Source organism: Erythrolamprus reginae, chromosome 6, assembly GCF_031021105.1.
Source record: "Erythrolamprus reginae isolate rEryReg1 chromosome 6, rEryReg1.hap1, whole genome shotgun sequence".
Taxonomy (NCBI): domain Eukaryota; kingdom Metazoa; phylum Chordata; class Lepidosauria; order Squamata; family Dipsadidae; genus Erythrolamprus; species Erythrolamprus reginae.
This window is the reverse complement of record NC_091955.1, coordinates 82,662,136-82,674,469: the sequence shown is the minus strand read 5'-3', so window position 1 is coordinate 82,674,469 and position 12,334 is coordinate 82,662,136. Positions and strand designations below refer to the sequence as shown.

At 38.7% G+C, this 12,334-nt stretch overlaps 1 protein-coding gene across 1 annotated transcript in view; it reads right to left on the bottom strand.

Moving 5' to 3' along the window:
* Positions 1–9,788: 9,788 nt before the first annotated feature.
* B4GALNT3 (beta-1,4-N-acetyl-galactosaminyltransferase 3) overlaps positions 9,789–12,334 on the bottom strand; it is a 41,685-nt gene continuing 39,139 nt past the window's right edge. Inside the window, exons 19-20 of the mRNA XM_070754974.1 lie at positions 11,675–11,801; positions 9,789–9,894 (exon numbers count right to left, since the gene is read on the bottom strand). Of these exons, the coding sequence (XP_070611075.1) occupies positions 9,789–9,894; positions 11,675–11,801 (233 nt within the window). The remainder of the gene's footprint in view (positions 9,895–11,674; positions 11,802–12,334) is intronic.

Genomic DNA, 12,334 nt, shown 5'->3' with positions numbered 1-12,334 from the left:
AAGTACTGCTCTAAGCTCAGGTTTTCAACCTGTTCAATATATAAAGTACATCTATAAATGCCAGATCTCTATGGGGCAATATTGTAGCTCACTGGTTCTCAACCTGGGGGTTGGGACCCCTTTGGGGGGGTCGAACGACTGTTTCACAGGGGTCGCCTAAGACCATGGGAAAAGACAAGTTTTCCATGGTTTTAGGAAATAAAGCTTCTATTCTGCCACCTTGGAACATATTTTGACAATCCGACCAATCAGGCGTTTCCAGTGGGGGTGTCCCACTGACCTTCCTGCCAATCATCTTACAGCTCTGTTGGGAGAATTGGTGCTAGACTTATGGTTGGGGGTCACCACAACCGTGTTAAGGGGTCAACAGCATTAGAAAGGTTGAGAACCACTGAATGTAGCTAAACATGACCTAGCACTAGAATGTGGCAGTTCTGCCTGGGATCTCACTGGGCAACAAGAGGGATGTAGCTGGTGTAATTGTGTTGGAAATGTGCTCCTCTTGGATTTAGGTTCCACAGAGTTTACAATGCCAAGGACAGGGAGGATGACTCTAAAATAATTGCAAGTGTCCAATAGCACCACTTGAATAAGAGCCATGGTGGCACAGTGGTTAGAATGCAGTATTGCAAGGTAACTCTGAATTCCACTGTGAGAAGTTGGTCTTGAAAGCTTAGAACTACGACGCCTAAAACACGATCTAAGTATTGCCCACAAGATCATATGCTGCAACGTTCTACCTGTCAATGACTACTTCAGCTTCAATCGCAACAACACAAGAGCACGCAACAGATTCAAACTTAATATTAACTGCTCCAAACTTGACTGTAAAAAATATGACTTCAGCAACCGAGTTGTCGAAGCATGGAACTCATTACCTGACTCAGTAGTGTCAACCCCTAACCCCCAACATTTTTCCCTTAGACTATCCACGATTGATCTCTCCAGGTTCCTTAGAGGTCAGTAAGGGGCGTGCATAAGTGCACCAGTGTGCCTTCCGTCCCCTGTCCAATTGTCTCTCCTTATCTCACTTATCTTTTCTTCCTTTCAAATTTGTTCACCTATACTTTTATATCTTTTCTTCTATTTGTTTCTTTAGTTATATTACTACATATCTATTCTCTTCAATGTGTATTATGTATTGGACTAAATAAATAAATAAATAAATAAAATAAATAAATAAGTTCCATCCTTACCAGCTCAAGTTTGATTCACCCTTCCATCTTTCCAAGGTCAGTAAAATGAGGACCCAGATTGTTGAGGGCAATATGTTGACTCAGTAAAACACTTACAGAGGGCTGGAAATCACCATGAAGCAGTATATAAGTCTAAGGGCTATTGTTATTGAATAACCAGAGAGAGAGAGAAGATTAAACCCTGCAGTGGCCATTTTTTGAGCCACCACAGTACCATCTACTGTTCTCCTAACTTCCAACTGGGACTAGTTAACCTCAGAAGCAGAACAACTGTGAAACGTGGTCTCCAGCAGGAAAGTATACAGGCAATCCAGGAGGATATTAAGATCAATGATACTGAAGACAACCATGAGGATGGTAAGATTGGTAGTTTAAATTTCACCAGGCTCAAGGTTGACTTAGCCTTCCATCCTTCCAAGGCAGATAAACATAGAGCCGGGTTGGCGCAGCAGATAGAGTGCTGTACCACTGAAGCTGACTGTAGATCTGTAGGTCAACGGTTCAAATCTCATCAATGGCTCAAGGTTGACTCCTTCCGAGGTGGGTAAAATAAGGACCTGGATTGTGGGGCCAATATGCTGGCTCTGTTAAAAAGTGCTATTATTTATTTGTTTGTTTGTTTGTTTGTTTATTTATTTATTTATTTATTTATTTATTTATTTATTTTGTCCAATACACAATACATATTGAAGAGAATAGACATGAAGCATTATATATAAAGAGAAGATATAAAAATAGAGAAGATATATGAAGGAAGAAAAGATATATGATATATGAGATAAGGAGAGACAATTGGACAGGGGACGAAAGGCAGGCTTGTGCACTTATGCACGCCCCTTACTGACCTCTTAGGAACCTGGAGAGGTCAATCGTGGATAGTCTAAGGGAGAAATGTTGGGGGTTAGGGGTTGACACTACTGAGTCCGTTAATGAGTTCCACACTTTGACAACTCTATTGCTAAAGTCATATTTTTTACAGTCAAGCTTGGAGCGGTTAATATTAAGTTTGAATTTGTTGCGTGCTCTTGTGTTGTTGTGGTTGAAGCTAACCTGTTGTAAGCCGCCCTGAGTCTAAGGAGAAGGGTGACATAAAAATCAAATGAATGAATGAATGAATGAATGAATGAATGAATGAATGAATGAATAAATAAATAAATGAACGAGCGAACGAACGAACAAACAAACAAACAAACAAACAAACAAAAATTGGAGGGCAATATGTTGATTCTGTAAAGTGCATAGAAAGGGCTGTAAAACACTATAAAGCGGTATATAAGTTTAAGTGCTATTGCTATTAGGAAGACATATCATGCCCCATCCTCCAGGTTCCAACAATTATCATCCATAGAGTGACCAATGTTGTTTCTGCCTTAGATCCAAGCCTGAATCCTAACAAAACGGACGAGTCGAACACATTTCAGATATGCAAACACCAGCATTAATTTCTCACCAGAAAAATTTCAAAATGGGATGCAGGCAATGATTGGGAATGAGGAGTTGGTGATTAGCCCTATCTTTTGCATTAATTTATAACTTAATCATAGTTGATTAACCAAATTAATTGACTGATTATAGATACATTAAGCCAAAACGAAAGAACCCGTTATGATTTAGGGCAGTGTATAAAATTAGTAATTGCCTTTAATGTGAAACTAGTTCATTCTTAATGGCCTAAATTCACGTAAATTTATTTGCTTCATTTACCCTGGGATTTACCTATAATTATAGAGATTGGACTATTCACAGTTGGGTAAAGGAAATGATTGTGTCCTCAGTGTAACCTTATCATTCATGGTTCTTCAGTCACAATTTTACCTTTTTTTTCCCCGTTACACATCAGTGGTGAAATTCAGCAGGTTTTGACAGGTTCTGGAGAAACAGCAGTGGAAATTTTGAGTACTTTGAAGAACCAGTAAATACTATGTACCTTTGTTAAATTTTTATTTAAGGGTTTTAAGAAGTTTATGAAAGACAAGGAGGGTGGGGGCAATTCTAATCTCCGGGGGGAGCTGGTTCCAGAAGGTCGGGGCCGCCACAGAGAAGGCTCTTCCTCTGGGTCCCGCCAGATGACATTGTTTAGTCAACGGGACCCGGAGAAGGCCAACTCTGTGGGACCTAACTGGTCGCTGGGATTCGTGCGGCAGAAGGTGGTCCCGGAGATATTCTGGTCCAAATCCCAGAACAGAAAAATGCCAGATCAGAGGTTGTGTTGAGCCGGTTTGGTCCGGTTCTGCCCTCCCAATCCCTGCACCATGCCATCCTATTCAGGGATGTTTTGAATCCATGCGTATGTGTGCAACCTGTGCATTTGAGCAAAGCACATGCATGGAAGTCTGCACACATGCTCACATTTTCTTAAAGGGCGAACTGGTAGGTAAATTATGTGAATTTCACCTCCGCAGGAGACCTTAGTCCCGTGATGGCGAACCTATGGCATGCATGCCATAGGTCAGGTGGCATGCGGAGCAGGGTATTTCTGGCTTGCAGAGAGCCTCCGGGAGGATGGGGGAGGGTGTTTTTACCCTCCCCCGGCTCCAGGGTAGCCTTTGCAGCTGGGGAAGGGCCAGGCATGAGCCTATTGGTCCCAGCAGAAGTTGGAAAACAGGTAATTTCCGGCCTCCAGAGAGAAGCTGTTTTCACCCTCCCCGGGCATTGAATTATGGGTGTGGGCACTCGAACATGTGCAATAGTGTGCATGCACATTCTTTTGGCATCCGAGGGAAAAAAGTTCACCATCATTAACATGGGCTAATGCCTCACGTGCCCTCAGATATGGCTCCATGTGCCACCTATAGCACGCGTGCCATAGGTTCGCCACCACTGGCATAGCCTACTCTGTGGTGGCTCCGACCTTCTGGAACCAGCTCCCCCTCTGAGATTAGGATTGCCCTCACCCTCCTTGCCTTTCGTAAACTTCTCAAAACCCACCTCTGCCGTCAGGCATGGGGGAATTGAAACATCTCCCCCTTGCCCATGTTATTTTGATGTATGATTGATTGTGTCCTTGTTTGTTATATATATTGGGGTTGCTTTTATGAATTTTTTAACCTAAAACTGTAATTAGATTGGTAAATATTAGATTTGTTACTATGTACTGTTTTTGCCATTGTTGTGAGCCGCCCCGAGTCTGCGGAGAGGGGCGGCATATAAATCCAATAAATCTAATCTAATCTAATCTACTATGTGAACATAGTCACAACATACAGAAGTCACTGTTTAAATTATTCCTGCCCTTAGCTGAGATGATTCAATATCTGGAACCTGCCCTGGATAACAACAGGAGATGGTTTAGAGTTGTCCATCCCTTCTCTAAAATGTAGATTCAGCATCTGGAGTTGAACCCACAATGTTATCTCTTGAAACTTCTGTGAATATATTTTCTGCACTTGACAATGTTGATATCCCCCTCATTTTTAAAGGGTAATGTTGTTGTAGGACTTAGACCTCGGATATTGTTTTATATTGCATAATTATTTGTTTTATGTTTATTTAAGAAAGTACACTGCTTTAAAAAAAAATAAAGGGAATACTTCAACAACACAATATAACTCCAAGTAAATCAAACTGTCCACTTGGGAAGCAACACTGATTGACTATCAATTTCACATGCTGTTGTGCACATTCAACTTTGTACAGAACAAAGTGTTCAATTAGAATATTTCATTTATTCAGATCTAGGATGTGTTCTTTGAGTGTTCCCTTTATTTTTTTTTAGCAGTATATATATTAAAGTATAAACTTCATTGTATGTGTTATCATTGAATGATGAACAAGGCGAGTTGGTTCAGAAGGATAAACGAAGGACAATCCAACACAACCATACATTTTTCATTGAGAAATCTGTATTTATAAACCGAACAGAATTCTTTGTTTCAAAAGGACACACTAACCAACCACAGACGACATTAAAAGTTTCACGGAGAAACCTGTATTTATAAACTAATCAGGATTCATTCTTTTTTTTTGAAAGAAAAAGTCAGGTCACATTTAAGGCACACATTTCAGAGATGCAGAATTTAAAAACCCAAACCACACCTCAGATATTCATGAAAAAGGAGAAGGTAACACTCGAAAAAGAAATCACAGCAGAACAATAAGCCTATTCAGATATAGATTAACCGAGTCACATTCCTCTCTCTCTCTACTGATGTGATAGCAAAATTCAATCTTCATTCCTTCCTCTACTGTGTGGCTAGAGATTATCACAAAGGATGTTTAATAGAACTGGTGGGCAGCAGGGAGAGGAAGGCTGTGTTGAAGAAATCTTTGTTAATTTATTGTTTACATTTTTAAGTCCAAGTTGAATTATGGGTCATACTTGGTGGACACCTTGAGCAGGGGTGTGAAACTTGGGGCCCACGGATGAATGTGTTATGTGCTGGCCATGCCCACCCCCGTTTTAGCAAAGGAGGGGAGTCAAGCGATGACAACATGATGCTGCAAGTTTGACACCCCTGTTCTTGAATGTATTAGTTTGTTATAGAATTATTTTGCTATACATATTGCCATAAACTACCAAGTCTCTCTTCTGTGGGAGAAAATTTGTTATGTTGGTTATGACCTATAAAGCCCTTCATGGCATCGGACCAGAATATCTCCAGGACCGCCTTCTGCCGCACGAATCCCAGCGACCAGTTAGGTCCCACAGAGTTGGCCTACTCCGGGTCCCGTCAACTAAACAATGTCATCTGGTGGGACCCAGGGGAAGAGCCTTCTCTGTGGTGGCCCCAACTCTCTGGAACCAACTCCCCCCGGATATCAGAGTTGCCCCCACCCTCCTTGCCTTTCGCAAGCTCCTTAAAACCCACTTCTGTTGTCTGGCATGGGGGAATTGAAATTTCCCTTCCCCCCTAGGCTTATAGAATTTATACATGGTATGTTTGTATGTATGATTTGTTCTTTAAATTGGGGTTTTTAAAGATTATTTTTAATATTAGATTTGTTTACATTGTCTTTTTTATTGTTGTTAACCGCCCCGAGTCTTCGGAGAGAGGCGGCATACAAATCTAATAAATAAATAAATAAATAAATAAAATCCCCAATTATTTAATTCCTGTATCTATCCAAGCAACATGAAATATTAATTTTGTGCCTTTATGGATTTTTTTTATCCAGCTCAGGCTTGAAATAATGGTATGATTATTGCTTTTTTAAATCAATCATTTGTGTACCACCACAATCAGTTTATTCACAGCAGCTTGCACGGAATAAGCCACTATTGGGGTTTTTCTGCAGGACATTTCATTAGATAAGAGTGACTTAATTTTTTCCAATTGCATTTTTAAAAAAAAGAATTCCAGACTCTTATCTTGGAGAGTTTAAACATCTGATTCCTAAATGCGGCTGCTGTGATGCAGTATTTGCAACATGCCCAGAAGAACTAAATATCCTAATTGTGGGTCCTTCCCGGGAGGTACCCATAAAGTTCTAAAAACCAAGGGACATAACTGGCAAACTTGCCGAGAACCTGTGCTTTTTCGTTCCTCTGCACAATACTTCTTTGAGCCAATTAGGAAAGAACGCTACATAATTCATACGTATCAAGAATGTCTTGTTCTTTATAAATAACGATCAAGACTCCTTGATAAAAGCAAAAACTAAGTTGTGTTATATGACCTCTTGGAAGTGTGAAGCTTCTTTCCTTGCAGCAAAAGTTTCTTTGATTTCCCTAATCAGGACACAAAATATTTTCTCCGAGTACAGTACAGCTAAACAATAATCATGCATCTTTTCCTACAGGATACAGATTCCCAAATAACTCTTTCCTTTTACTTATGGGGTATTTCCTGAGAACAAGCACTTTTGCATTCCATGGAGACATGTAGTCAGGTTTGATTTAAACAGTACACTTGCTAGTCCCAGAACAGCAGCTGGGGCTATTTTCCCCAGGTATAGACAAATCAGAAAATCTGTATGAATGTCTTTTAGTTGGCATGGTTGCCTTCTATTTTTTAATTCCAGTGACTGGAAAAAAATTAGGATCTTGCATCAACCCTTAAGAAGTTTAATAATTGCTAGGAGACCCTTTGTTGACGCCATCTAGCTGGAACTTGCAGGAGCAATTGACCAGATGAGCCCACCCTTATTGACATGCATTGAATACATCGTATGACATTCAAAAGGGCAGGTCTTCAACAGGTCTTGACATTATTTGCTTCCCTCCAGACAATCTGGGATAATTGGATGAGTTACCACCAAGAAATATCAGGGCCCTGGGCTAGGAAATTGGGGGGAAAAACAGCATCCCGGAAGAAAGCAAGGGGGAATTATTTTCATTTCTTTGCTCCAAAGTTCCTAGATAGACTTGTCCCCGAAGTCACAAGAAGCTAAACTGGACTCAAGCATTTGATATTTTATAAGCAAATGTTTATTCGTGTAAATCAAGTAAGGTTTCTGGAAAAAAAAATTTCCCAGCATATCATCCCTCAATCATGAGACGGCATATCTGTTTGTCTAGGAACAAAGTATCTGGTGATTATTTGTTTCTCCAAAACAGCAGTTGCCTCTTTCTTCCTTTCCAAAACAAAGTGATAGTGAAGACAACCCCTCAACTTCGTGCCCGAATGCAGGGGGAAAAATTGCACATGGTAATAAAAATTGCTGGGTAACAAAATTGTGACCATTGATCTTTTGCAATAAAGAGATAAGTGAATCTAAGGATGCCTGTCCACTACGGCCACATGAAAGGACTCAGCAGAAGCTGGAACAAAATCCCCCATAAGAACTGGCCAAGGGGAAGAAGAATGTGGTATTTCAGCTGGAGAAGTAATATGAGCAGATTCATTTTCTCCTTTAATCCTCCAGTTTTTGAAGCAAGGGCTCTTACCGCAGGCTAACAAGGAGCAGTAGATAACCGTCTTCTTGGATAAGACAGAGGACATAAGATTTGTAAAGGTTTGCTTAATTCACATTCGCACACTTGCATTAAACAGGATAGACTTTGCTTCCTTTGTAAAAAGTTCTGTAAAAAGTTCTGTTAAAAGTTCCTTTGTAAAAAGGCTGCTTGTCTCTGTTGCCATGGTTATTGCTGCAAGCTTAAGAAGGCCATTTATGGGACTTGGTGAAATTAATGGTCATTGCTTGATTTCTGTATGTGCATAAATACATTTGTACACACGCATGAATATACTCCTCAGTTGTGCGCTTAATCTAAGGCAGGGTTTCTCACTTTCGATAACCTTAAGAAATGTGGGTTTCAACTCCCAAAATAGGGGCTCCACATTCGGCCTCGTGTAAGAAAATTGACCGACCGGCTTCCGTTTCTCACAAGGATGCAAACCATTTTTCTATTTGAAAACTCAATCCCAAAGTATAACTTATTAAATAATGTTATAAACAATAATATCTTGCCCTTCAAAAAAAAGTTCTCTGCTTTATAAATACATTAAAATAAAATAAAAACTGAAACCAACTAAAAATAGTAAGAACGTACCATAAATAAAAAAAAAAGTATATTAAAGTCATTGAAGTCTATGGATCTTGCTTCTTAGTACCGATGCCTGGGCTTGAAGTGTCAATCAATCTCCCAAGTGTTAACAGAGGGAATTCAACGAAGAGCAGGCAGTTTCAGTTCCTATCTGTAGTACCACTCCTATGATTAACATGATTGACCCAAGTGTCTGCCAAAAATAAATTCCGATTCTATCAAGATTTCAGATGCAGTTTGACTATCAGTTCACCAAATATCCTGTTGATTGAGACAAAGAAACAGTGGATGATCAGGGATGAAAAAAAAATCCATTTCTATAAAGCTGATGTTTCTTTCGCAGTACCTGAGTAGAATATAAGAATACAGAAAGAAAGAAGAAAGAAAGAAAGAGAGAAAGGAAGGAAGGAAGGAGGAGGAAGGAAGGAAGGAAGGAAGGAAGGAAGGAAGGATGAAGAGAAATTCCTCACTATATCTTGCATAGGTTGAACAGCAATATGCAAAGATCAAACAATTGATTAACTTTAGTCCAAAGGTATGAATTTTAGGTTTTTGTTTTTTTGTTTGGTTGTTAAATTACCTCAAAAAAAGAGAGACCATCATCTTTAAAAAGAGGATATAACCCTCTTTTGACACACTATGTAAGGCATTTCAGTTCTGGCACTTTTCTGTTTGTAGTCATTCACAATATTATTTTGGATTTTTTGGAGATAGGTGATTTGTCCTTCAAACATTGGAGATCCTTCAGGGTTTTAGACATGATGGAAGACTGTGTTAATCCATTTAAAAATCCATTTGTTTTTCAACACCATTGCTTTTTAAAAGTTTTGCTATGAATGAATTCAAAGCACTGTGTGCGTGTGTGTTTTTTAAATCCACACAAAGAAGGCACCATAAATAGACTCCTCGTTGAGTGAAGATTGTGATATGCTGGTGAGAAAGTTTTTCAAACTCTGAAAATCAGCTATTTGGACAGAAGATTGTGGAAAAAGGTCAATCTCATGCCAGTTCTTTCCAGTGGTTAAATGAAAAACTCTCAATTTTGTCTTTTTCTCCCTGCCAGCATCAAAATTCATGCTTTGATCGCCGTGGAAAAGAGAATGAGTGTCTTCTTAGCGATGCATCCAGACAAAACACAAAATGGGACTCAGAAGTGGAAAAATGCATCAGATCTGGAGCACGCGTCTATTCCACATTCCCCTCCTGGAATGGTAATGATGGAAGAAATTCCTGATATATAGTCGCTCTACCTCCAGGCCTGCCTGAAATATCCTGTAAGAGAAGGTGGAGAAAATTCCAATATTTATTTATCAACTTTATATACCTCCGGAACCGCCTGCTACCGCACGAATCCCAGCGACCGATAAGGTCCCACAGAGTTGGCCTTCTCTGGGTCCCGTCGACTAAACAATGTCGTTTGGCGGGCCCCAGGGGAAGAGCCTTCTCTGTGGTGGCCCCGGCCGTCTGGAACCAACTCCCCCCGGAGATTAGAACTGTTCCCACCCTTCCTGTCTTTCGTAAACTACTCAAGAATCAATTATACCGCCAGGCATGGGGGAGTTGAGACACCTTTCCCCCAGGCTTTTTTATATTTTGTTTTATGTTTGGTATGAATGTGCTGTTTGGTTTTTTAAATAATGATAGGGTTTTATATGTTTTTAATATTAGATTTGTTCCACTGCTATATTGTTTTTATTGCTGTTGTGAGCCGCCCCGAGTCTTCGGAGAGGGGCACCATACAACTCTAATAAATAAAATAAATAAATAAATAAAATCCCATCTCATGACAATTGATTTTGGGGGCTGTGTAATAACATTAGAATATAATTGGCATCAGTGTACGGAAAGGGGCGGCATACAAATCTAATAAATAAATAAATAAATAAATAAATAAATAAATAAATAAATAAATAAATAAATAAATAAATAAATAAATAAATAAATAAATAAATAAATAAATAAATAAATAAATAAATAAATAAATAAATAAATAAATAAATAAATAAATAAATAAATAAATAAATAAATAAATAAATAAATAAATAAATAAATAAATAAATAAACAAACAAACAAATAAATAAATAAATAAAGTTATTCATTTATTTGTTTATTTGTTTGTTTATTTGTTTATTTATTTATTTATTTATTTATTTATTTATTTATTTATTTATTTATTTATTTATTTATTTATTTATTTATTTATTTATTTATTTATTTATTTATTTATTTATTTATTTATTTATTTATTTATTTATTTATTTATTTATTTATTTATTACCTATCCTTTCTAGTTAGTCCTCAACTTAAAGACCACAAATGGGACCAGAATTTGAATTTCTGAGCAAGGCGGTTGTTAAATGAATCGTGCTTGATTTGATGACAATTTTTTTGCCATTGTTGTTAAGGGAACCATGCGGCCGTAAAGCCAATTCCAGCCCCTTCCCATTAACTCTGCTTGTCAAAGGGTCATAAATGGTGATTACATGAGCCAGGGATGCTTATAAATTATTATAAACTATTTATTATATTATTTATAAATACAGGCCTAGTGCAAATGCCTCAGTTCTGATCACATGACTATGTGGATGTTACAATGGTTGTAAGAGTGCAGACTAGTTGTGACTTTTTTTGGCGCTATTTTAACTTTGAATAGTCCCTAAAAATAGTTGAAGATTGTCTGTATTGATCTTGGGTGCTAAAAGTTACACTTCAAACTGCGCAGGAACAAATCTCAAACTGGGCATGCACACCTGCCCCCCATCCACGCACCCGCGCCCAACACTCACCTGCCCATGCCCACTGCCCACCCAGAGGCATCCCAGCATACAAAGGTAAGTGCAGCCCTTCACTGGGCCATATCTATTTTCAAAGGTAGCTACCAAATTTTATTTATTTTTATTTATTTATTTATTTTGTCCAAAACACAATACATATTGAAGAGAATAGACACGAAGTATTATATATAAAGAAAAGATATAAAAATAGAGGAGAAGATATATGAAAGGAAGAAAAGATATGTGATATATGAGATAAGGAGAAATTCTTACTGACCTGTCCAAGAGTTCCCAGTCTTCTCCTCCCCATTTGTCACGGAACTCTTCTGTGTTCATTCCGCCAATACGAACCAAATCAGATTTATATATGCCCAGGAGACCAAAACCATTAACTTCCCAGTAGCCTATAAAGGGGGAAAAAACCCTAATAATTTTCGGCCATATTTTATGTTTTTCAAATATAAAGTCCCCAGACCATCCATGAAATCTATATGCCTAGGCATGATGTAGATTTGATTGGCTTGCGAACTCCGATGGTTAGCTGCATCAGCAAGGAAATCTAATACTATAGCAAGTAATGGGAAGAGATGTAAAATTGAGGACATAAAATCCTAATGAGATGCAATTGCTCTTTCACGGAAATTTTATCCCTTGGTGTTTTTCCACAAGATAATATAGTGGTACCTCCACCTGCAAACGCCTCTACTTACGAACTTTTCTAGGTGTTCACGATTTTTTCCACTTACATACTTGAGCCTGCAAAACTATAACCAGAAAAGGCAGGAAGAAACCTCCGTGGGGCCTCTCTAGGAATCTTCTGGGAGGAAACAGGGCCGGAAAAGGCAGGGAGAATCCTCTGTGGGGCCTCTAGGAATCTCCTGGGAGGAAACAGGGGCAGGAAAGGAGGGAAGAAGCCTCCGTGGGGCCTCTCTAGGAA